The 24,613-nt window shown below is 46.1% G+C and overlaps 1 protein-coding gene across 3 annotated transcripts; it reads left to right on the top strand.

Annotated features, from left to right (window-relative positions):
* Positions 1 to 1,355: 1,355 nt before the first annotated feature.
* On the top strand, positions 1,356 to 20,235 carry MFSD9 (major facilitator superfamily domain containing 9). 3 transcript variants are annotated; one of them, XM_081156142.1, is made up of 7 exons: positions 1,558 to 1,578; positions 4,303 to 4,345; positions 6,668 to 6,755; positions 7,897 to 7,940; positions 12,734 to 12,863; positions 14,433 to 14,642; positions 17,760 to 20,235. In XM_081156142.1, exons 3-7 carry the CDS (start codon positions 6,686 to 6,688, stop codon positions 18,548 to 18,550), a joined length of 1,245 nt encoding a protein of 414 aa, XP_081012268.1. In that variant the 5' UTR covers positions 1,558 to 1,578; positions 4,303 to 4,345; positions 6,668 to 6,685; the 3' UTR covers positions 18,551 to 20,235. The 3 variants fall into 3 exon arrangements, with proteins under 3 accessions (XP_081012266.1, XP_081012267.1, XP_081012268.1); XM_081156140.1 differs by lacking the exon at positions 4,303 to 4,345 and having other exon boundaries at positions 1,356 to 1,578; XM_081156141.1 differs by lacking the exons at positions 4,303 to 4,345; positions 6,668 to 6,755; positions 7,897 to 7,940 and having other exon boundaries at positions 1,370 to 1,578.
* Positions 20,236 to 24,613: the final 4,378 nt, after the last annotated feature.

Raw genomic sequence — 24,613 nt, forward strand, 5'->3', positions numbered from 1 at the left:
GCTGCCTTTCTAAAACAGCTCACTTCATTAGTCTCCACACTGAGACTGTGCTTTTGTACATCATTTGTCTTGTCACAATATTTTATTTATTGTTTTTTTCTTTTACTTATTGTACGTTTATTATTTTTATTTATCATGTTTATTTATTATTACTCCAGGAAACGATGCCCTCATCTCATGTAAAGACCACGTGTCTTGTTCACATTTGTACAGCACCAGGGGAAGTGTTCTGTAAGCATTAGAATTCTCACAACTTGGTCTATGTTATTTCCTCCTGGTTTCAAATAGGCAAACTGAAGCTTGGAGGGGCTAAATTAACTTACACCAGGTCACTCACAGCCAACTAGTCCCTAAGTCTTGGTGTCTTCCAGCTGAAGCTAGTCACCACCAAGGATGAGCCTGTGAACAAAAGAGGGGCTCTGTAATAAACCTGGCAAGCTATCGGGGGGCTACATGGCAGGCCTGACAAGCTCAGTGACTAAAAGTATCCACACAGGATGACTGGATCATAAATTCCTAACTGGACAGGTCATAGTGGGTAGTCGCATCCCAGGCCTATATATTCCTTAGCAAAGGTCAGTCTTGACCTTAACTGAGCCTTGTCCATTGTTCTTATGCATATAGGATAATACACCTTTGCAACGTCAATGTAATTTTCTTTTCCAGACGCCCTCTCTGGCACAATCACAGGTACCAGTGCAGGAGACCAGAGAAGCCTTCATTGGTTGTCCTGTCCACCCCCAGACCATCTCTCTGAGCTGTAAGTGCTAATTATTAACTGTCCTGGACCTACCAATGTAAATGGATCTCCATTTTACTTCCTAGAGACACGCCTCCCCTTCCTCCGGCCTCCTGAATCTACCACCAGTGGATTTCATGCACCTTCCTTACATATCCTTTGAGTCTAACGTGTAAAATAAGCTGCAAAACTGCCAACCTGCAGAGCCTTTTCTCAGTCCATTGGGATTCTGCTTCCAGGTATGTCCTCAAAACTGGGCTCAAATAAACTCATAAAACTTTTCTACAAGTTTGGATACTTCCTTTGACAACCGCATACTCTGAGGAGAAGCTCATCACAACCCCCTCCCACCGTCCAAACGCGGGGACAGTAGGCTTGTTACCGCAAGAAAGCAGCATCATCACCACCATCACAGAAACCCGCGCGTGGGCCGCCGGCCGCCGGCCGCGGGGGGCGGGGGGCGGGGGGCGGGGGGCGGGGGGCGGGCGGGGCGGGCGGGGCCCACTTCCGGCCTGGGGCCAGTCGCCCTCGGCCGAGCCCTGCCTCCCGGCGCCGCCGGCCGCGCTGCCCTCTGCGCAGGCGCAAGCCCACGTCCGCTGGAGGCGGGGCTGGGCGGGGCGTGGGCGGAGCTGCTCGCGGGGCGCTGGTGGGCGGCGTCCGCGCCCCGGGGTCCCGTCCGCATGGAGCCGGGGGCCGCGGCGCCCCGGGCTCGTCCCGGGGCTGGCCGGAGGGACACCAGAGCCGAGCGGCCGGAGCCGAAGCCAGGGGCGACGGCGGGGGCGCCCGGCGCCGGGCGAGGCCGCCTCCTCCTGCTCTGCCTCTACCTGGTGGGCTTCCTGGTGAGTGCGGCGGGCGCCCTGCAGACCGCTCGCCCCGGCGGGGAGTGTTTTCTTGAGCTCAGCGGTGGCTGTGTGAACCGCGAAAGGCACCAGGTGTTACATCTCTGTCTTGGAGTTTTGGCTAAGAAGAAATTCAGAGCCAAGACTAAAATTATTCTTATTATTGTTTTAATGACCAGCGACAGGCCAGGGGGAGGAAGGGTCGGGGAAGAGGTCTGAACTGTGACCAGCGATAGGAAGGGTCAGGGAGACCAAACCGCTTGACCAGTGGTATGCTAGGGGAGGAAAAGGTCACGGTGGGGGCAGGTCCCACCCTACGATGCTTGCCCTTTGCTAGGCGGGCCCTGGTGACCTTCCCTGCCTGGCTCACTGCTCCTGCTCTGCACAGGTGTAGCTGCCTGCTCTGTCACTTGTAAGGCCCAGCCAGGGCTGCGAAGCTATTCCACATGGTGGTGCTCCCTACCAGTCAAGCCTTCTCTTGCCCCATGAGCCCCTTCGTTCTGTACTGGGCCCTGTGGCTTTATGGTCCTGGAGCTTTCACTTCCGCCTGATCCCTCCCTGCTGGTTAGACTCCCTAGCCTTTGGTGTGGCTGCTGGACCAGGCTCCTTAGAGGTTGATCCTAGGTGTTAGTCAGTGTGGCAGGTGCAGCATGCAGGGTGGAGAGCAGGGTTTCCCCGAAAGCTTGGGTGAGCCCAGCTGTGCAGTGGCTGTCCTAGGAACACCGGTCTTTTTACCAGGCCGGGCCTGGGAAGTTGCTGTTGATGACCCACTTGGGCACATTTTAGGCACATTTTCATTAGGGTTCCTCGTGTCCTGGAATGTTTAAAAATGCAAGTCATAGTGAGTTATACACTTCTCCCCTTGACAAGCTGTTTATATGTTGTGGGACGCAGGGTTTTGTCATAATTTGTGTGTGTGTCCTGGTTTAATAAGGACAGTTAACAGTTTCCCATGCCTAATGGAAAGCTTAGAAAGCCGAGTATATGGTAAGGTATTTCATTCATCCACCTACTCATTTATTATTCATGGAATTTCTGCAAACCTGTGTGGTAGGTGCTGTGGAGCTACCATCACTGTCATACACAGCCTGTGACTGGGAGAATTCAGAACCTTACTAGGAAACTTGTGTTCGTAGTTAGTGGACCACTATCTGTAGGAACCTTAGATCCACTTCTTATTCCTCTGTTTCCAAGTTTAGGCCTAGTTCAGCTGCCCTGGTTGTCAGCTAATCCAGGTTGGGACAGAGACCCAGTAAGCAGGATTTTCTATTTCTGGGCCCGAGACTGTCTTAATTAATGAATTATTATTTTTTTTAATCCTCACCTGAGGATATTTTTTCCATTGCTTTCCAGAATGGGGGTTGGGGGACAGAGAAACATCAATGTGGGAGAGACGCATTGATTGGTTGCCTCAGGCACATGCCCTGACCAGGGCTGAGGATTGAACCTGTAACTGAGACACATGTCCTTGGCTGGAATCCAACCTGGGACCCTTCAGTCTGAGAACTGACACTGTAACCACTGAACCAAATCAGCTAGGGCCAGAGTCTGTGTCCTGACAACAAAAGGGTGCCTGCCTCACTTGAGTTAGGACAGTGAGTCACATTGAGCTAGGAGAGGAGCAGGAAGGCAGTATTCCTTGCCCGCCTCAGTACAAGGTATTCAACAGTCCCTAAAGGTTTAATGTTGAATTAATAGTTGTTAAGACAACAATGGAAGCATGTTTACCATATTGCTGTAAACACAGAATCGTGAGACAGGGAGGGCAGCTTTCCAGAGGGAATCTCAGTCTCCTGTTAACATTGCACATTGCAGCCACCCCCAGGCTTAATGCCTGTGAGTTCAGAGCCTGGCACTTCTGTTCCAGTTTCTTTAATCTTAGTTGACACTCGGGATGCAGGTTCCTCTCCCACCTTCTCCAGTCACCAAAGTTCAAAACCACTGAATGTGAGTAGCTCTGCAAATTTGGAAAGGGGGTTGGCTACCATCCACTTCTGGTAGAAGATGGGGACCCCAAGCTACTGCTGCCCTACCTCAGATGGCATTCCGATCTGGCTCTGCCAGGTGAAGAGGATCTGGACCCTCACTTAGAAAGTCCACGCCCGAGTTCAGAGAATTGTGGAAACCAATATAACCTAGTATTCAAAATCGTTTGAGTTGTTTACAATATGTCTGCAGATTATTCCTGACAGTGGCTGTCTGATACAGATTTGATTTTCAGAGCTCCTCACATGTTGTCCATGTGCTGTGGACCTGGCGAGCCTAATCTGGCAAACATGATGTAAAATTTTAATTTTTATAATTTACTCCAGAACATTATCAGGTCTCTAATATCTTCAGGGAGAAATCTAAGACTTCCCAAAAGTTAAAGAGAGTAGGGCTTTCTTTAATGGAAAATGTTGTTAACAAAATACATGCAGCTTTGGGTCTTCTTGAAGCATCTAATGGCTGTGTTAGGTAACAGCTAAGAAATATTACACATAACTTAGTTATGATTTTTAATATAGAGATGTGAAGACCCCTAATACTTTTGGGAAAATGGTTTCCAATTAGGAGAAGAAAGGAACAAGATTAAAGAATTCATTTGCCCAAATATTCTGTTTTTAGCTATCTGTTCTCCTAGGTTTTAATTGGTTTAGAAAGGAAGTCTAAGACGAGATCCTTTTTGGTCACCATACTAAGGTGCTGCTAAGCTCTATGATTTCAGTCTCTTCTTTTCTCCAGGTACCTGGCGAGATTTGTATTTCATTTCATCACCTTTAGTCAGGTGAGAATTCATTTTAAAAGATCCCCAAACTCTTTAATGTATTAATCATTTTGCACTGAGAGATGTGGATGTTTTGTGAAAGGGTTAAGTGACCCCTTCTCACCTGGTTTCCAGGTGCCAACTTTGAAGTTGCCTTTTATATTAAACTAGAAGATAATTTGAGAACAGAACTTCCTCAGAGGAAAGAGCTAGCAGCCAGCCTCCTTGGAAAAAGATAATATTTTTCAGTACTAAAATAATACTGATCATCGTTATTACTTATGAGTCTGTGTTTTTATATTTATCTTCCATAGATGTCGGCCTATCTACTGAAATATTTATCTCCCAACCCTTACTTAGGATAACCATTTCAATATTAAATGGCAAGCAGTACTGGGAATTCTTTTCGAAAAAATATCTTGTTGGGTAGTTGAGTTTCCTTGTATTAAAGATCTGGAAAATACAATAGGTAGTTTATGGATTTTGAGGCTTTAAAATAATATAAAACATCAGTAGGCTGATGGGACAAAGCTGACAGTAAAGCCCTCAAAACTTGGTTCAAACTCAAAAGAAATTTTAAGTGCAGTAGTTCCCCCTTACCCGAGGTCTTGCTTTCCGTGATTTCAGTTATCTGTGGTCAGCCTTGGTCCAAAAAAATTAAGTGAAAAAAATCCAGAAGTAAACTGCATGCCATTTAAAATCTCACGCTGCCCCTTTTCATCCAGGCCTAGGCGTGAATCATCCCATTGTCCTGTGTATCCACGCTGTACACAGTGCTTTCCCATTAGTCACTTGGTAGCCTTCTCGGTTATCAGATTGACACAGTGCTTATGTTTAGGTCACCGTCATAGTAGCCCAACACTATGTCACAATGCCTACATCACTCACCTCCCTTCATCTCATATATGCAATGTACCATCTCACACCAGCACAGGAAGAAGACTAGTACAGTACAGTGAGATATTTATAGGGAGAGACCACATCACATAACTTTTATTATAATGTATTGATATAATTGTTCTATTTTATTAGTTATTTTTGTTAATCTCTTACTGTGCCTAATTTATGCATTAAACTTTATCATGTATAGGAAAAAATGTGTGTGTGTGTGTGTGTGTATGTTTTGGTACTTGGGTTTCAGTCATCCACTAGGGTTCTTGGAGCATACTCCCATAAGTAAGGGAGGACTACTATAATCTTAAAATCAGTGAGCTATTTTAGGTCACCGGATATTAAATATACGGTCATCTAAAGATATAACCATGGTAGGAAAACACTGAAAGTGTATCGGGAAGTTTATATTTCTATAATTAGGCGAATGTACTGCTACCAAGAGAAGCAGGGAGAAAAGATTAATTGTTGGCTGAAAAAATATATATTTTTCAAGTATTTCTGTTAACCAGGATTACAAGAAAATAAATTCAGGTTGACTATGAAAAAACTGTGTGCTATATGGTTTTCTCTCCTAAACCAGTTGGAGCAAGTAACCAAGCGAAGTAGGAATGAGAACAACACTTAAAGGGAAAATTAACAATGTGTTAAAAAAGTAAATAAATAAAGGATTAGTACTTATTCTCAGAACTGAAGAGAAGAAATGTTTGAGCTTCTATTGTGTGTCAGACTCTTTTCAGCCGCTGTCTCTTAATGTGCATCCTGTTTCTGCCAGGCGGGTATTACCCTCATGTTTTACAGGTGGCAGCACTGATACTTGGTAACATTAAATAGCTGCCCAAGGACACACACTTCTTAGTAAATGGTGGAGCTGGAATTGAGAACCATCCTTCTGATCCTAAAGCACATGCACTTTCTATGACTTAGCTGCAGGGTACGGCCTTCCGTTAACAAACCAGCCTTCCTGCTCTGCTGACTTTCTTTTTGGGTAGTACCTGTAAGACTGAAAACTACAGATCACTTCCTTCCCTAACTGCAGGAGGACATTCATGTTATTAAGCCCGTGCTACTTTGTCAAGAAATGCACCTCATCCCTACCACCTTTCCCTCTTCATTGGCCACAGAAGTTATTTTGTTTTTTATGGGAGGAGCTTCTGGTAGCACATCCTTCTCGAATATTAAAGATTAACTGCAAAGACGCAAGTGAAAATGAGTTCTAGGTCAGGGCAGCCCATGAATTTACAGGTCGCTGGTGCTGTAGTATATTGTATTTGGATCCTTGATGACTTTAACCTGATGAGTTAGCGTAGCATAGAATACAATCATAACTTCTTATTTATTCAAAGCTTTGAATAGTGGTTTTATTTGGAAAATTAGTTTATAATTAGGATCACCACTTTAAAAACACCTGGGCTCATTTCTCATTTGGGCTCATCAGTGTTTGTTGTTTAGGACTTGTTTGGTGTCAGCATGGTTGTCCCTTTATTGAGCCTTCATGTCAAGTCTCTTGGAGCAAGTCCAACAGTTGCAGGAATAGCAGGTGAGTGATTGTACTGCACACTTTCAGAGCATAGAACTTAAATCCCTGAACTAAGTACCTGAAAACAAATCAGTCTTATAGCTAAATGCTATCCAAATTTAAAGTGAAAATGCTATGAAATGGATTTTTGGAATATTTGATTAATCTTTTCCTAGACTGCCGATGTTCTGAGAAGCTTTGAGACATGCAGGAAAGGGAGTTGGGGTAACCTTCCCAAATCAGTTGCAAACTTCTCGCAGCACCACCACCATTCCTTAGAGTGCTATAAGGTGTTGCGACCTGTGCAGCATAAAGTCTCCATCCAGGAGCTGTTGATTTACCAAAGAGGCAGGAGCTAGTAGGGCCTAGGGCTGTGCTAATTATGAAAATTAAGACTTACAGTGCTTGATCATTCACAAGCTCTGTAAGCAGACATTCTGGGACATTTTGTACATAATATTCAATAAGCCCTGGTTCATGCCAGATTTGCGTTTCCCTCGAAAGGGCACTTGGAATTATACTGGACCCCTGCAGCTTAAAGGTTTACAAAGAGCAGAGGAGACATGTTCTGTGGAGAATGGAGGTCAAGCACTCTATAAAGCTTTGCAAGTTCTTTATAAAACTAAGGCATTTTGAGAAAGCTGTGAAGTGTTAGAGATGTGTGATAATGTTAAAATTTAAGATTTAGTAGAATGTGCCCAGGATCTGATTTCTGCTCCCCTGTGCAGTCTGCATCTTCGTCGGGACTTCACGTCCTCGCCTAGTGGAAGGACTGTCTCTCAAGTTTCCTAAGGGCAGCCTTGCCTTTAGTCTCTCTTCTCCTTACCTTTCATTTTATGTTGAAGGCCTTTTATTAATAATTATATTACAGGGAAGGCTTGGGAAGGGGGTGGGAGTGGGATGGAGGGGACCAACGGGAACAAAAGGTGGACATCTATAATACTTTCAACAATAAAGATTAAACCTATTAATAGTAATAACAATAATAATATTATTATTTATACTGTTCCAATTGAAAAAATTTGTGGGGTAATTTCTTTTTTCAAAAATGATTTTTTTTTCCTAATGTGTTTCTATTAGTTTCTGTATGGTTGTTCCCCCATTAATCCAGTTCTGTGATGGGCCTCACTGACTGTATTGATGGTGCTGATGTGTTTTGCAGGCTCCTCCTATGGCATTTTGCAGCTCTTTTCTAGCACATTGGTGGTAAGTACTCTTCCATCTGGCAGCGTGTCTTGCAAGCAGGCTCGTGCACTATGGGTGCCACCCAGCATGGCAGTGGTGAAATCTGACTGGAGGACTACAAAAGTAGCTGATTGGGGTATCCCGTGTTGTTAGATCAAGAAGGTTCCTTCAGTCATCTCTCTTCCTCATTCCACATCCTAGAAGCCCTTGGCTTTTTTAAAGGAGTCAGGTGGCTTCTTCTGAAAGGAACACACCGAGTCAGAATGAGAGTCCACCTTTTAAACTGTACCATGTTCTTCCCATAATTCCCTGCTGACTTTTGACTTGGGGGGGGGGTAAATGGTCATTATCAATTTTATCATTTGTTTCAATTTATTGACAATAATCAAAACCAGTGCTTCTAGGATTTTGTTTGAAGCTATACATTTTGAACTACGTGGCTTATTAATTCTAAAACTTAAATGTGTAGACAGGAGGAGCAATTGGAGTGGTTGGTTGTATATCTACACCATGGGGTAGAAAGACCCAGGGCTGAGCTTGTCAGTCCCACTTCTGCCCACTCAGTTGTTTGAAATTCAGAATTCTTAACTGATCCTCCCCTGCCCTCTCCTTTCTGAACTTCGGTGTGCCACTCTGGTCTTAGCCCTCAGCGGTGTCCAGTGGTCCATGCAGGCAAACAGAACAGCCAGTCTAGTCCCACAGATTGGTCAGCCGTGACCTTGGTTAGTGAATGCAGTGTACAGTACTGTGCTTCCCAAGAGTGGCCTGCATGTAAAATATGTTTCAGAAAAGAAAAGAAATCCGGTTAGATTTTGTATGAATTCTTAGGTAAGTAAATAGCTACTACCTGATTTATCTTATTTTCAAGTCTTTCATAAATTAAATTTGTATAACAATTTTATTCCCATTTAACCTTTATAATGACCCAGCAAAGCAATTACCTCCTTTTATTATACAGGAGGAAATTAAAATTCACAAACTTGAAAGAATTTCACAAGTCACCTCATCTCAGTATCCGGGGTAGACTCTAAGCCTGAGTTATTTTCCCCTAAAAGTCATTGCCTTAAAGATCTAAGAAAGTAAAGAAATAATGAGCAGGTTGCACAGGGGACCAGGCACTTGCCTGTCGGGCGGCAAGTCCTAGTTCACATGCGTCCCTGTGAGAGAATTTGCTTATGCTTAGTAAGTGGCTTTTCTCTTTTATTTGGAAACCCAGGACCCAAATGCTTGCTTTGTGTGTGTTAGATCATGAGCCGGAGTGTGCTGTAGCCAGTCCAGTGCCCTCCTGCTTGACTTGGGCGCTCTGTAGAGTGAAGGCCAGGACTGGTTTATCACGAGCTTGTCAGAGCGCTGGCACATGGGAGCAGTTTGCGACTGAATTTTTACCCCAGCTGTGGCCCGACCCTCTTTTTCAAATAATCCTTTGCTTTATCATATCTGCGCTTACAAAGCACATTGCATATACCTAATAGCTATAATTTCACAGGAGGACCTCCTTAGAGACCCTTAACATAAAATACCAAGTAAAAATTCTCTCTTCAACCAATGCTTTTATAAATGTTTTAATTATGTTTTATAAAAGCATTTTAAAACCAAATCTTTATGAAGAAAAATTGTGCTGTGTCAGACTTGACTAATCATTTTAATAATCATTTTAATATATTTACTATGTGTCAGACCCTGTTCTGAGCATTTTATTTCATTCTGTCCTCATGCTCACTGTGTCTTTAACAACTGATTTGTATAAAGCATGGAGCAAGTGTTGAGGGGAAAAGAATCTCCGAGGCAGACACTGTTGTTGTTGCTGTTTTACAGATAGAAAAGCATGTGTGACTGTGGTGACTGATATGTCTGTGGCATGTGAAATAGTGAGTTCAGAGCTGTAACCAGAGAGCCTAGCCCAGGGCCCAGGTGAACCTGCCATATCACACCACTGCCCTATGACACAGGAGGCCAGTGACTTCGAGACGAGGTGCAAAGAGTGGAGAATTTCTAAATCCACTGAAATGAAAACTGGGAAAAGGGCTGATTCTATTTATATAAGGCTGACAGTATTTTGGAAGATTTAACCTCAAATTTCTTATAAAGAATTTTATAGCCATATATATCCTCTGTAAAGTGATCTTTTGGGGTTTTAAGAAAAACAGAAACACATCTATAAAAATGAGGAAAGGCACGAACAGAGGTGGTTGGCTTTGGCAAGGCAGAGAGGCAGGTCCAGAGGTCGCTGTTAGTGGGAGAGGGTGGAGGAGGTCCCCAAGCAGCACTGAGGCGCGGAGGAGCAGGATGCCCACTCACCACCTCTAGCCAGGCCCAGGACACACCGCTGGATGCCTGCGCTTGACCTTTCTCAGATGGGGCCCTGTTGCTCTGACAGTGTTTAGTGGTTTTTATTTGGACACTTCTTTCAAACAAAGCTTCACCCAGAACCTCGGTATATAGATTAGCTGGGAGCAGAGGCGCTGGAGTCGGGCTGGGCTGCTCAGGCCGGCTCGTGGGTCCACGTGCGCGATGGTCCAGCGTGGAGAGGAAAGCATGCAGCTCACCGCGAGGCTGTCCACGCGTCCAGGGGCTGCTGGAGACCAGGGCCTGCATGGCCTGCCCAGCCCAGCCGGCCTTAGGAGACATGGGCAGCCTCGTGCATGGTGGGAAGGTTCTCAGCAGGACAGGGAAGGAGGAGGGGAGGCTGATGGCTGTACCCTCCCCGCCTCTAAAGAACTTTCTTGGCAGCCTCCCCAGCAACTTCTGGCTGCATCCCTGAAGGCCCAAACTTTAGCCTGCAGGGGAGGAAGTTTTGGCTGAGCAGTTGCTGTGGAGTACTGAAGACAGAAGTAAAGAATGAGCTGAGAAGGCGGCCTTTTGTCCCTGAGGTGTCTGTGACCTGCCCCTACCACCAGACTCCACACAGCACCTTCCTCTGTCCTTTACTCCTTGCTGCCTCCTGCTGAGGTCTTCCCTGTGCACCTCTCAACTTCTCCCTGTGGGCTTGTGTCCTCTATGTGTCCTCACAGTCAGACTTCATACAGCGGCATTGGGGGCTCAGCTAGTCTCCCACTGGGCCACTGTCACCTTGGGCCACCTTAACCCTGAGCCACTGTCACCCTGGGCCACCTTCACCCTGGACCACCTCTGTGGTGTCACCAAAGCTCCTCACTTGCAGCAAGAGTGGTTCAGAAGGGATCCCATGCCTGGCAGGGCTCTGAGGCTTCCCATATGTGGGACTGTAACTGCCAGACTTAAATGTAAGATCTGAGACCACAACGCTCCTAGTAAAACACAGGGAAAAAGGCAGTGATTTTTTGGATATGATACCCTAAAGCACAAGCAACAAAATTAAAAATAAACCAGTGGGACTACATCACACTAAAAAGCCTCTATGCAGGAAAAGAAACAATCATGAATGGAAAGGCCACTCCAGAATGGAAAAAAATATTTGCACACCGTGTATCTGATAAGGAGTCATATCCAAAATATATAAAGAACTCATACAACTGAATAGCAGAAAAAGAAATAATCCAATTAAAAAATTGGCAAAGGACCTGAATGAACAGTAAAGGTGCTCAGCATCACTAATCATCAGGGAAATGCAAATCAGAACCACAGTGAGATACCACCTCACACCTGCTAGGGTGGCTATCACCAAAAACAAGATAAATGAAGGGAAGGTGTGGAGAAAGGGAGCCTCATGTACTGCTGGTGGGAGTGCAGACTAGTGCAGCTGCTGTGGGAGTTGCTGTGGAGGTTGCTCAAAAAATTGGGTGAAGGTGTTCAAGAGGGACAAACTTGCAGTTACAAGTAAGCCCTGGGGACATAATGTACAGCGTGGTGATATAGTTAACACTGCTGAATAGTGTGTTTGAAAGTTCTTAAAAGGGTAAATTCTAAAAGTTCTTTACACAGGGAAAAAACATTTTTTATTTTTTTATTTATATGAGATGATGGGTGCTAATTAAATTTATTGTAATCATTTTGCAGTATATGTAAGTCAAGTCACCTGTACACCTTATACAGTGCTTCATGTAAGTTATATGTATATAAAACTGAAAGAAAAAAACGTGGGAAATGTTGCATCTCAATAGTAATCAAAGAAATTCACACTGGAGCAATGAGAAGTCATTTTAATCTATTGGGTTGACAAAATTAATGATAAGCCCTGGCCAGTGTGGCTCCATGGTTTCAGCATCCGCCCAGGTACCAAAGGGTCATGGGTTTGATTCCTGGTCAAGGGCACGTACTTGGGTTGCAGGTTTGCTCTCCACCCCCAGTTGTGGCACATGCAGGAAGCAACCAGTTGATGTGTCTCTCTCACATTGATGTCTCTCTCTTTCTCTCTCTTCCTCTTCCTTTCTTCCTTTCTTCCTCTCCTTCCCCCTCCCTCCCTTCCACTCACTCTGAAAGGCAATGGGAAAAATATCCTCTGCCTGGCTTGTGTAGCTTAGTGGTTGAACCATGAACCAGGAGGTCATGGTTGAGTTCCTGGTCAGGGCACATACCTGGGTTGCAGGTTCAGTCCCTGGTTGGCACATACAGAGGCAGCCAATCGATGTGTGTCTCTCTTCCTCCCTTCCCCCTCCCTCTCTAAAAATCAGTGAAACACATCCTTGGGTGAGGATTTAAAAAAAAAAATGTTGTATTTCCCACTCAACTTGTGGAAGACCAGAGAAAATACTCTCACGAATGGCATAATGGAATTGAGCATCTAAGGATCTTAGCCCAAATTCCCTGCTGTTTTCCACTGGGTCATATTTGAGGGGATTTCCAAAATGGTGATTTTATAGTGAGTCAAAGGACTTTTTGTGTTTCTGCTTCCTCAGGGCTGCTGGAGCGATGTGGTTGGAAGACGGTTCTCCTTGCTGGTGTGCATTCTCTGCAGTGCCCTGGGTTATCTCATTCTTGGAGTATCTACCAACGTGTTCCTGTTTGTCCTTGCTAGAGTCCCTGTGGGTGAGTTCTTTCCCTGTGTGTGTTTTCTTTCAACATAAGTCCCTTACATGTATATGTATAGAGAAAGCCTGACCCTGCTTGTCAATGCCTCTTTGATTAGAGCTTATATAAAGCAAACATAATGACAATATAAATTAGAACTGTTACACCAGCATCAGCCAGGCTCTGCTGACCTGTCCAGAGCTTCAGTCCCTGTACGTGACGGAGCCTGGAGCTTGCAGTGTCTATCAGTGTGCACAGCACCTATCTCCTTCCTGTTCATCTTTCTCTGCATTCAGTCAGGAAGAATTTGTCAAATGTCTATGACCAGCACTGTGGTTACTATCCTGTCCCTCAGCGAGCTTATAGTTTTGAAATTGGGCTTCCTGACTTCAAATTGATACCACTGTAGCTTTCCTGCAACCTTCTGTAAGGCTGGCTGTGGCTTTGTGGGGGTGGTACTAAGGTTATGATATAGTGGCTCAGAGGTTAGTTTTGTTTCCAGACTGCTCTTGAATGTCTCTACCATTTTTGAAATAGCTTTTATTTTGTCCATTCATTAAAATATTTTTCCTTTCTTTGAAATACTACCTGTGAATGTGGGGTGCTGAGGTGGGTAGGTAGTTACTGTGGAAGCTCTTAAGTCCCTCTTTGCCTTTCTTAGTGATTAGAACTCTGGAGTTTCTGTTTCTTTCTCACCTTACTCATGAGAGCACTGACAGATTCTGCTACCCTGATGGACAAGTCTTCTGCATTCACCCTCCAAAATTCATGCTGTGGTGTGTGTTTTTATTGTTGTTTACTTAAGAAAATGGTTTATGAATGTCTTGATCAAAATAGTGCGCAACCTGTGTCACCAGAATTCAGCAGTCTGTTTATCAGTGTGTTTATTCAGTGTGTGGGTGCATACAAGTCAAGTACAACAGCAGAAGTATGAGGAATATAAAGTTGTTACATACACCTTAATCTCTTATTAAGTCATATCACAGCTTTCAATTTGTTTAGTCAATTTCATAAGCCTCTTGCTAGTAGAAAATCAGTGGTATTGGTTAGATGACTACTACATCATCATATCTTAATATTTTCACTCTCTGTCTGTCTTCCCTGCTCTGTTTCCATAGCACTTATCACTTTCATAGAGATCTGCAGGCTCTGGGAGGACAGGATATTTGTCTTTCTTCCCCCTTCTCTGTTCCTTGCATTACCCTCATGGTCAAGGTTTGTGCTGGACATATAGTAGGCATGCAGAAAATGTTTGTTCCCTGAGTTAATGAATAATGAAGGATAAATTTCTATGTAGAAACCACCATGAATTGTACTTGGATAGCAGAGAGGACTGGAGACACCGGGACTTCATGATGGGAGGTGGGCAAGGTGAGGTTTCAGGACCATGGTTGCCAGAGACAAGGTGGCCAGCCAGGATGGTGGGCTCAATCAGCAGTCCGTCACAGTGGCATGGAACCTGTGGCCTTAAAGGTTCAAAGAAAATAGATCAGAACAACATCAGGGGTAGAGGTAAAGTGCTGGATCACAAGCGAGATTCTTTTAATGTGGACAGTGTTACAGAACAGATTTCTTGTCTCCTTGCAGGTATTTTTAAACATACACTCTCCATCTCAAGGGCTCTGATTTCTGACCTGGTTCCAGAGAAGGAGCGGCCGTTAGTCATCGGACAGTTAAATACAGCGTCCAGTGTGGGCTTCATCTTGGGCCCCATGGTTGGTGGCTATCTTAGTGAACTAGATGGTGGATTTTGTCTTACATGCTTCACCTGTTTCTCTGTCTTCATTCTCAATGCTGGTAAGTTGCCATTTAATCATGAAAAAAATCAGTTTATTCATTCATACTGACCAATCTGCCTACTTTTATCTCCTTGTAATAATTTGTTTTTCTTAGAATAGGCACAACTGAGAGACCATGCCACCCCTGCTGCAGCCTCCCGTGGGCTCTGTCATGCTAAAGCACTGCTTATCCCCCAACCTGCTCAGCGTCAGGCTGGCACTGCCCCCTGCTTTCCCCTGCGTGCCTCCCACACTGGCTTCCTGGTTGACCACACATCAGCTTTATTTCCACAGGTGGCACTGCAGTTTGCTCTTTCTTCCAGCTGCGGCACTCTTCCCACCTTTCTTCACTGGCTCTTCCTTCTTATCATTCAAGTCTCAAATGTTTGCTTCCTCAGAGAAGCCTTCTTTAATCATTCTGTTTAAAATCACTATTTCTTTATAGCTCTTCTGAAACTGTATTATTAATGTGTTTTCTCCCCTCCCCCAACACACTTGATTATAAAGTAAACTCCACAAGGGTTTGGACTTGCTCACTGCTGTCACCCTGCCCAGAAGAGGCCAGGCACGTACAGCCGACGTTCAGTGATATTTGATGAGTAAAAGAATACATACTGGCCTGGGAGCTCGGTGGATGCAGGGCCAGTTGCTTAAAGCAGAGAGGATGACCTCTTTGCCCAGAGACGGTTGCATGGCTGGCCCTTAGATAAACAGCTTTATTCACAAGAGGATTCATGCTATTCAGTTGCCCTAAATTTAATGATGTTCCACTTTACTGCAGCTTTTTGAAGATTCCTATTCTAGGCTTCAGGCTGAGGGATGAATCCCATGCTGGGGTAGTATGATTTTCTGCCCAAAATTTAACCTATAACCTCAGCCAGGAGGAGAGTTCTGATCAGCGTGACTCTAGATGAAATGGCTTCAAGCCCATGACTGGGTTGGCGTGAGCAGGTACCTTCCCGTGTAAAGGAAGGTACATACATGTGTTTGCTCGAAGCCAGAAGTCAGTGTTTAAACAGAGAACATGAGTTTGGAGCTCTGTTTTGGATTCTCCGATGATAGTGCTATTTAATATTTTCCCTAACCTAAGCCTTTGAATGGATCGAGTCAGTTAGGAATACATTCAGCTGCAAGTTTCCCACCTCCAGTTGCGTAAAGTAATAGGTGTTTATTTTCCCCACTTATACCTGTGGGGTGGACATGCTGAGGTGGATGCGGAGACTAGCTGGGGAGGAGCCAGGGAGTGAAGGGGGCTAGACGGCCAACAGTGTCGCACAGAGTGCGGGGCCCTCAGTGCAGTGAGCACAGCGTATGGAGCTGTCTCATCCCCTGTTGTCATACTTTCCTCCTCAACAACACAGCTGTTTTCCTCAACCCACCCACCCCTTCAGCTTATTTCCTTGCTCTGATCAGCCACTTTGCCTCAAAAAGGCCTTTCATATCTTTTTATCAATAATTTGTTTTTTCATGGTTAAAAACTCAAACTCCAGTCTCACAGACTTGGATTCAAATCCCTGCTCTGCCACTGTTCAGTGTGGGCCTTAGGTGAGCTGTCTCAGTCAGCTTCCTCATCGGTAAGCTGGAGTAACAAAACTCAGAGACTTAGGAGAGCTATTTGAGGTTTTGCATAGAAGCAGGCTACCCCACTGTGTGCATGTGGCAACAATTCAATAGATGTCAGTTGCTGTCAAAGTTACCACTTTTTAATTATTTAATTATGCTTCTCTTTTAATCCATCAGCAATAGTCCGTTCACATTTTATCAAGATTCTGTGGCCTGTCCAGGGTCCTTCATAGATAAGAGCAAGTGATATGTCCAGGTCTGCTTTCCCATGTGATCAGCTTCCTGTCCTAAATTAGTGCCTGGCTAGTAGCTCACGTACACTGTGTTTGGAGAATCCACAGGTGCAGACATAGCCGTGGGAACAGCAGGAAACAGCCCTGACCGGCTGGTCACAGGTCCAGGTGGGACTTGTGCTGAAGGACTGAAAACCACAAGGATGAGTTGGGAAACAGGTCCTAGGTGGTTCAGTTTGAGTTCAGTTTTAAGAAAATTTGGGCCCAGCCTAAGTGGCTCAGTGGTTGAGCGTCAACCTGTGAACCAGGAGGTCACAGTCCGATTCCGAGTCAGGGCACATGCCTGGGTTGTGGGCTCAATCCCCAATAGGGAGCTTGCAGGAGGCAGCCCATCAATGACTCTCATCATTGATGTTTCTTTCTCTGTCTCCCTCTCCCTTCCTCTCTCTGAAATCAATAAAAACATATTTTAAAAAAAAGAAAAGAAAATTTGGGGCGGGGATTGGCAAGAAGTCATGCTGCTTGGATAGCATGGGATCAATAAAACCATGGAGGCAGGAATGTGCCTGTCACATGGGGGCAGAGGTGGGATTGTCTGAACAGGAATAGAGCTGCTGGATAAGGGGTGTGTCTTGGGTGATGAGAATGGCGCCCCCAGAGGTTTTGATAAGAGACTTGTAAAGTTGCAGATCCAAGCAGGCGCTTCCTGACTGGCCACTGGTGTCAGGCTACCCCTAGCCACCCCTGCCAAGGCTGCCTCTGTCCACAGCATCCTGTGCTTCCCCCAGCATAGCGCTTACCCTGGAATCTAACAGCCTGTTTGCATGTCCGCACCCCCCCTTAGGTTTAAGTTCCTTGGGGACAAGGATTGGATAGGCCTTGCCTTGTTTGTTAATGTACTATTTCTAGTGTTTAGCATGGGATTTGGCATTTAGAAAGCATAAATATTCAGTGTTTGGATGGGTGATGAATGGATGGGTGGATAGATGGTGGATAGTCAGAGAATTAGCAAAATTATGAGGGAAGAATTTAAATGTAAAGCCTAATAATTTAGATATGAAATGTGGGATATAGGAAGCCCTCATAGGGCTTGAACTAGGGAAAAATTGTGACTATTATGTAGGTAAAGATTTTTTTTCTTAAGGTGAATTGCAGAATTCTGATATCGAAATGGAATAGCTGTAGGAATGGTTAAGAACTGGATTCACAAATACAGATTAGTAAATCTTCTAATGAAAAAGTGCTGTAGTAATCTAATACCAGTAACTGCCTATCCCCCATGGAGACGCTGTATGACTTCATTGAACTCACCTGCTTTAACAGATGTGCCCTTTTAACAGGTCTCGTTTGGCTGTTTCCATGGAGTGAAGTAAGTGTCAGCAGTACAAAGAGCAGCCTGCGACTGGGTAAGAACGATGCACGCTTGGGAAAGACAGACCTCGGAGTACAGGAGGCCAGTCCCAGCCCTGGGAGTATGGTGGGTGAGAAGGCCCGCAGGGCACCCTGGACAGAAGTCACAGCCACGCTGCAGGACATGAAGAGCTTGGTGTTTTCTGAGATGTGGGACATATTCCTAGTGCGCTTGCTGATGGCCTTGGCGGTCATGCTGTATTACAGTAACTTTGTCTTGGCCCTGGAGGAGCGCTTTGGGGTGAAGCCCAAGGTGACAGGCTACCTTATCAGCTACAGCAGCGCCCTTGGGGCCCTGGCTGGCTTGGTCCTGGGGCCCGTCCTGCGGCTGTACAGGCACAACTCCCACAGGGTCCTGCTGCACTCCAGCGTGCTCACCTTCCTGCTCCTGCTGCTCTACTCCATGGCCCCCACCATGGGCGCCGTCGTGGTCTCCTCCACGTTACTGTCCTTCTCCACGGCCATTGGCAGGACTTGCATCACAGATCTCCAGCTATCAGCGGGCGGGGCCCAGACCAGGGGCGCCCTCATTGGCATGGGGCAGTCGGTGACGGCAGTGGGCCGGATCATCGCCCCCCTCCTCTCCGGCGTTGCCCAGGAGGTCAGCCCCTGTGGACCCCCTAGCCTAGGGGCTGCGTTAGCCTTGGTGGCTATTTTCATAATGTCACTGAACAAGCCTCGCTGTGGTGGTGACCAGAGTGACAGATTAAAAAGTGAATAGAATGGATTTGAAGAGCACAAGGAAGCAAATCCCAGGCGTGTGAACGAGGGACAGAGTCCAGGGGAGAGGGTGTTTGGAAAGGTTGAGCGTCTAAGTGAAAAGACTTGTTTCCAGGTGGTTCATCCGGGTCATCCTCCAGCTCTGCATGTGGGCCCATGGGAAGGTCAGGAGTCAGAGCCCTGCCAAAGGGGCAGGTGTCAAACATGCACCTAAATGTCTTCTCTTCCAGCTTGGGGGGAAGAGCCACCAGCCACAGGACAGGAAAAGAGTGATGGGATAAGAGCATGACCTGTGCAAGGAGGGCAGAGACCCAAGGACTTCCTTCTAAATAAAAACAGGGTAATGCGTTAATAGAGTGCTATCAGCGGGTACAGGTTCCTATCCAAATGTACAGGTGAAGAGGGAGCTTTCCTATGGTCACACCCTAGAGATGGAAGATGCTGCTTTATTAAAACCAGCATGACACTTTCTCAAGTTACAGCAAGGTTATGAATGCTAGTTCCAGCCCACCCCAGAGACGGATTCCATGGGCTGAGGTGAGGCTCAGGCATCTATTGTATTTGGTGAGGACCACTTGCAACTCCTCATGGAGGTAGAAAAGGGTTCGCTCTGAGACATGCTGGTTTCAATTAGAATAAAGTCCAGAGAGAGACTTGTTTGTCCTTACTAGTCACTAACTCAGTCTGGACTATACCCTCCCCAGCTCTCAGCATTGTACCCTTAACATTTTGTGCAGAATAAGAGTGTCAGGTGCCATGCCTTCCCCAAGAAACTTAATTCTGCAGTGTCTTGTGTTGAAAGTCATTTATTTTACTCTCATCTGTGAACGGAAGAGCTGTGTAGTCTACACGGACACATTTTGGTGTGCCTTTTCCTGGGCCTAGGATGAGCTGCATTCCAAGATTAGTGCCCAAGGGGTGAGGGGCCCAGAGTGAGGTTAGCAAGGCTCGCAGGAAGGCGCTTGTGAGGCACTTCCTGCGCCTCACAATGGATGACTTCATTACTAATAAAAATCCTTTAGCAGCGCCCTCTCTTCCTCGCACGAACTACCCAAGTGCACATTCCATTCCGGCCATTCTTCTCAATTAGCCCACCAGGAGGTTAGTCCTGCTTTCACCCCAGTGCACATAGAGGACCGTGAATAACCGAGGGTTCTTATAATAACGAAGAGTTTCAGGAGAATTTCTCTAAAGATTGTCTTTCCTTCACTCTCAGAAGTAGACAGGTTTCTTAGAAGCTCTCAAATACAGCCTAGTTTTTATTTTTTAAATCACAGCACTTTATTTTTGAAGTTAAATACAAGCCTATAAACTTGATGAGGCTTTTCAGTTAATCAGATATGTGGAAATACTCAGAGCCAAAGACTGGCCTTAGTAGAGAGAGTAGGAAACACTGTTGCACTGGTGATGTCAGTGTTTTGGTCACGTGATTCTTTTTTAGATAAGTGTTTCCTCACTGCTCCTCTTCAATAGTCTAATGTGCTGCTGCTGTTGAGGGCGTTCTGGGGACCAGCAGGGCCAGGACCCCGGGACAGACACGCCCACCTCCAACCAGCTGGGCCATTCCCACAGGACGCCCACCTGCTTTGTGTGCTCTGTAAAGTTTACAACCACTGTGTGATGGACAGAATTTGTATAATTTATGAAATACAACCTCAGGGAAATTAAATCTGCTCAATTAAAGTCCGTGTTGATTTTTTTTTTAATGCTTTTGAGTAACTTCTGTAATACCTTTCCAAAGTATTAGGTCGAGCCACATGAAATTGTACTTTTGTAAGTCAAAAATATCTGCAGTTTCATGTGGCTCAACTTAATTTTTATATGGAGTCATATACTCTAGAGGCATTGAACTTGCCTACACAGTTTATAAAGGAGGTGGCAGTGTTTCAACATGCCAACCACAGTTGGTAAGTGCTGTGAAATAGCCTCAGGCTCAGGGTTCTGGAAGGGTTGACCTTTTCCAATGAAAGGGAAGGGAGAGTATATCTGTGCCCTCACGTCCAGAGGTATGAGCTGAATCCAGAAAGGGGCAGGCTAAGCCCTGCTGGGAGAGTACCATGCAGGGCTCCAAGTCTCAGGCCTTGGGCCCCCTGGACAAGTGAAGTCCAGCAGGTAGGCCTGGAGCAGATGACGGGGCTAGAATCAATGGTTCTCTACCCTGGCGGCATATTAGTCATCAGCACCCAGGTTCTGCCCTGGACCCAGGGAACTAGGCTCTGAAGTGCCCCTTGTTTTGAACGCACACCGGGAATGGAGAGTCACAGGGTAGGAGCTGAAGGGGCTCATCCTCCATGCTCAGCAGTGAGCTTTGTTGACAGGTAAGGGAGGGCCACAGAGGAATTCAGCTGAGTGTACTCCCTCCCTGCACCTTGATGTTTTTAGAAGATGCAGCAAGGAGGGTTCATGGGAGGCCAAGAAGGGAGCAGCCCAGAGTGTGGAGCAGTAACCCAGAGGAGCATGAGGGGAGGTGGTCCTGGGCACTGAGAGAAGGAAGCGGGTAGGGGGCAAAATCCCAAAGGCCCAGGGACATTCTGGAAGGGGCATGAGTGGCACCCAGGCGCCTGGTTGGGAAAGAGCTCAGGTGAGGTTAGAAAGGCCTTGAGCGGGCCTGGGGCATGTTCCACCTGCCCTGTGCTAGCTGGCAGCGAGCGTGCGGCACTGATGGGCGGGCGCTCTCTGGAGCACTCAGAACACTTAGAAGGTGTCTTTTCCTGAGGACATTCAGACATCTGCCAGGAGTGGGGAGCGTTTCACACGAGGGGACATTTCAGGCGGTCGGTCAGCTGCTGTAAGAGAAGAGCCTTCTGTTTGGAATGCACAGTAAGCGTCAGCACGTGGTTCCCCTGGAAGCTCTCTGCGGCCTTTCAGAGTCCTGACCTAGTTGCCGCAGGTCCAGCCAGGAGATGCACAGATGCTGCAGCTCTGGGGCTGAGGAGCCAGGCTCTGAAGGACCTGGTGTGTGTGACGCACCCAAGTTGAGAATCACAGAGTTTGATCAGGAAAACATTCTTCAGTTCTAAATTTTCCCCCTCCCCTTCCATGCATGTCTCTCTTTCCCAATCTCTATATTTAGTTAATATGTTTGTGAAAAATGACTTAGTATCAACCAACATTTTCTTGGCACCTACTCTGGGTCAAGTCTGTGCTGGGGTAAGAGAGATGAAAGCCGGTAAGATGCAGCGTCTCCTTTCCAGAGTTCTAAGTCACAAGAGATCATCGCAACAACCCTGCAAGTGCTCCAAGTGGGGGTGGCGGTGATGCTCTGGGACCAAGCGAAGGAACCCACCACTTCTGCCTCGCGGGGGAGAGAAGCGGGAAGCGAGTCAAGGGAGACAAGAGACCCCGCAGAGGCATGAGAGAGAGGCTGGCGTACTGAGGGAACTGTGGCGCGGTTGTGTTGGCTGGAGGAGAGGAGCCAGGGTGAAAGGAGTTTATGGGCCAGACAATGACGAATGGCACTGCTGCATGTTGTGTTTAGGAGTTTAAACTTTATTCTGTAGGCTGGAGGGAGAAGGAGAGGTTATATCTTTGATCATATAATTATCTATTTTTCCAGCCCAACGGAAGACTCATGAAGGAAAAAAAGTGTCATCAATGCTTACTTAGCGTAGTGTCTGGCGTGTCATGTGTTTTGAGTCAATGGCTATATGGACACATGAATGGTTGATAGGAATGGTGGTGTGGCACGAACAGATTCGCATTTCAGAAAAAGAACTCAGAAGGACGTGTGGAGGACACATTTGGGGGGACACGAACCTAGAGGTAGGGGTCATTTGTTTCCTGCAAAGGTTTGTCATTGCACTTTCAAACCCAATGGAGCATCTGACCCATATAACACCCCAAGACGTGTCCACATTTGACAGGCACTGGGGCCCCATGCGGAGGTGAGGTGTGTACAGAATTCACTGGTGCATCTGCCTCATTATCTGGCCTCACATTATGTTTTAACACGAAAGGATGGTGACTGTCACCAGCTTAGAGACAGAGAAGCTAAAGCACTATAATCAGTGGCTTTTACATTTACCAGCAATTGAGGTTTTCTTCGTCACTCTAAACTCAGCACAGAAAAAAGATGCGGAGCACTCCAGCCGTGTACCACTATAGAAACAGGCCCACATCATGTCACCTCTCTCCTCACGCTTCCCAAGGCTCTGGGCTGCTTACAGGCCAAGACTAGGCACCCACTTTTCTCACCACCCTGGCGGGGTCCTGGGCTGTGGCCGAGCATTTCACCTTGGAGCCTCTGTCACACTCCTCCGTCCCCCAGAATGCACTTATCTTATCCTTGAGGCCGCAACTCCGGCCTCACCAGCCCCACCACCATCCTGTGCTTTGAAGAACTGAGTTTTCCCTGATAACCTGTAGTCAACATGTGTGAGGACATTTGGAGAGACTGGCTTTTAACAGCGCTCCCTGGTCATCTTCAACAATGGAGGGTTAGATCTCTCCGGGCTTTTTGTTTTGTTCGTTGCCTCCATCAGAAATCAAGTGTCTTTTTGAGGGGACCTGATAAAGCTGCTTGGAGATGACGCACCTGAGAGGCACCTGCAGGGCGTTGGTGAGGGAGGCCCCAAATTACACCATTTTATCCATTTGCTCTTAAAAAGAAGTCCATAAAGTGAATTTCACAAAATGAAACATGCTCACGGTAGCATTTATTATGAGAGCTATTTTTAATTTGTGTACTATGTTTTTAAGAACTATGAAATATTCTAGGTGCTGTTTCCTGCATTCTTAACATACCTTAAAACACCTAATTAGAAACTGTGTATGACTCGTGTACCTGAGAATTCACAAGCTGTATAAATTGTGTTTCCCTCACAGACCATCACATAACTGATCTTCACTTAGTCTACAGAGCAAATCCAGACAAAAAGAGATTAAATAACATTTGTAATGTTTTACTTTTACAAAGACAAGGCAAGGAAGGGGCCCGAATGTCCACGGGGAAGAAAGTCTCAGTTCACTGCGGTGTGACGAGTTCAGGCATCACCTGAGGCATCTGTCAGTGTCCTCGGATAACGAGAGAGGACACGGGAGTCATCAGTGTTCTATTTCTGAGCATTTTTCTGAATGATGCCAAAAACACGAGATGAGATCTGTTTGTTTAGCTACCTCAACAATCATTTAGCTACGTCTTTATCCCCTACTACAGTGCTGTGAGGTTCAAAGGTGCCGATGCCACTGAGATGGGAAGTGTCCTGTTTTGGGGGACTTATGAAAACTTTCCCTTAACTCTTGCTCCAGTGCTGCAGAAATGCACCTGAAATGCACACACATGTGCACACAACACAAGTGCACATTCACACACACACCCACCTGGGCACATTCAAACACACACAAACACTTTCCCTACTGCAAAAAGTATCCCCCCCCCCATAGAAATGAGCAGGAGTATATTAGAAACAGGGAATTTCATTTACCCTCTTGGTGCCTGTAGCCAAACCCTCCTGAACACAGGGAGATGTGAGTGTAAATAATGCCTTAGTGTTAGATTAAGTTTAAATCATGAGGAGAGGCCACTGAGGGAAACCAAGCCTAAGAGTGCCCAAGTCAGCTTCCAGAGAACTGATCAGACAGAGGAGGAGACGGCTCTAATTCCACCTTGCATAAGTTAAGTTACTTGTGTCATTGAAAATCATATCAAACCACAATTTCATGACAAAAAAATAAACAGCCACAACAGTAACTTCGTGAATGCCCGAGGCGCACTGCTTCTGACATCTTTCTGGAGAAATTGATGCCTGAGCCTTGCTCAGCACTTTCTTACCAAAACAACCAGTTGCTTTTTGAACCCAGACCCAAGACTCCTGTTATGTAGAAGGACTTTCCTTCTTATCAGACTTTCGTATTAACCACCCACTCGGTAAATGACCTCCTTCTAGAACAGGCTGCCCAGGAGCCCACAGAGCTGAAGCTGAAGCACAGGGCGGTCAGGCACCCTAAAGGCAGGCAGGAGAGGAAGGGAGACGAAAGAGAGATGGGTGGGGCCAGGCGGGGCAGGGAGTCAGGGACTAGCAGGCAAACTCCCTAGAACACATTTGGCTGCTCCGCATTTTAGAAA

This window comes from Miniopterus schreibersii (genome assembly GCF_964146895.1).
Source record: "Miniopterus schreibersii genome assembly, chromosome: 13".
In the NCBI taxonomy this organism is placed as follows: Eukaryota; Metazoa; Chordata; class Mammalia; order Chiroptera; family Miniopteridae; genus Miniopterus; species Miniopterus schreibersii.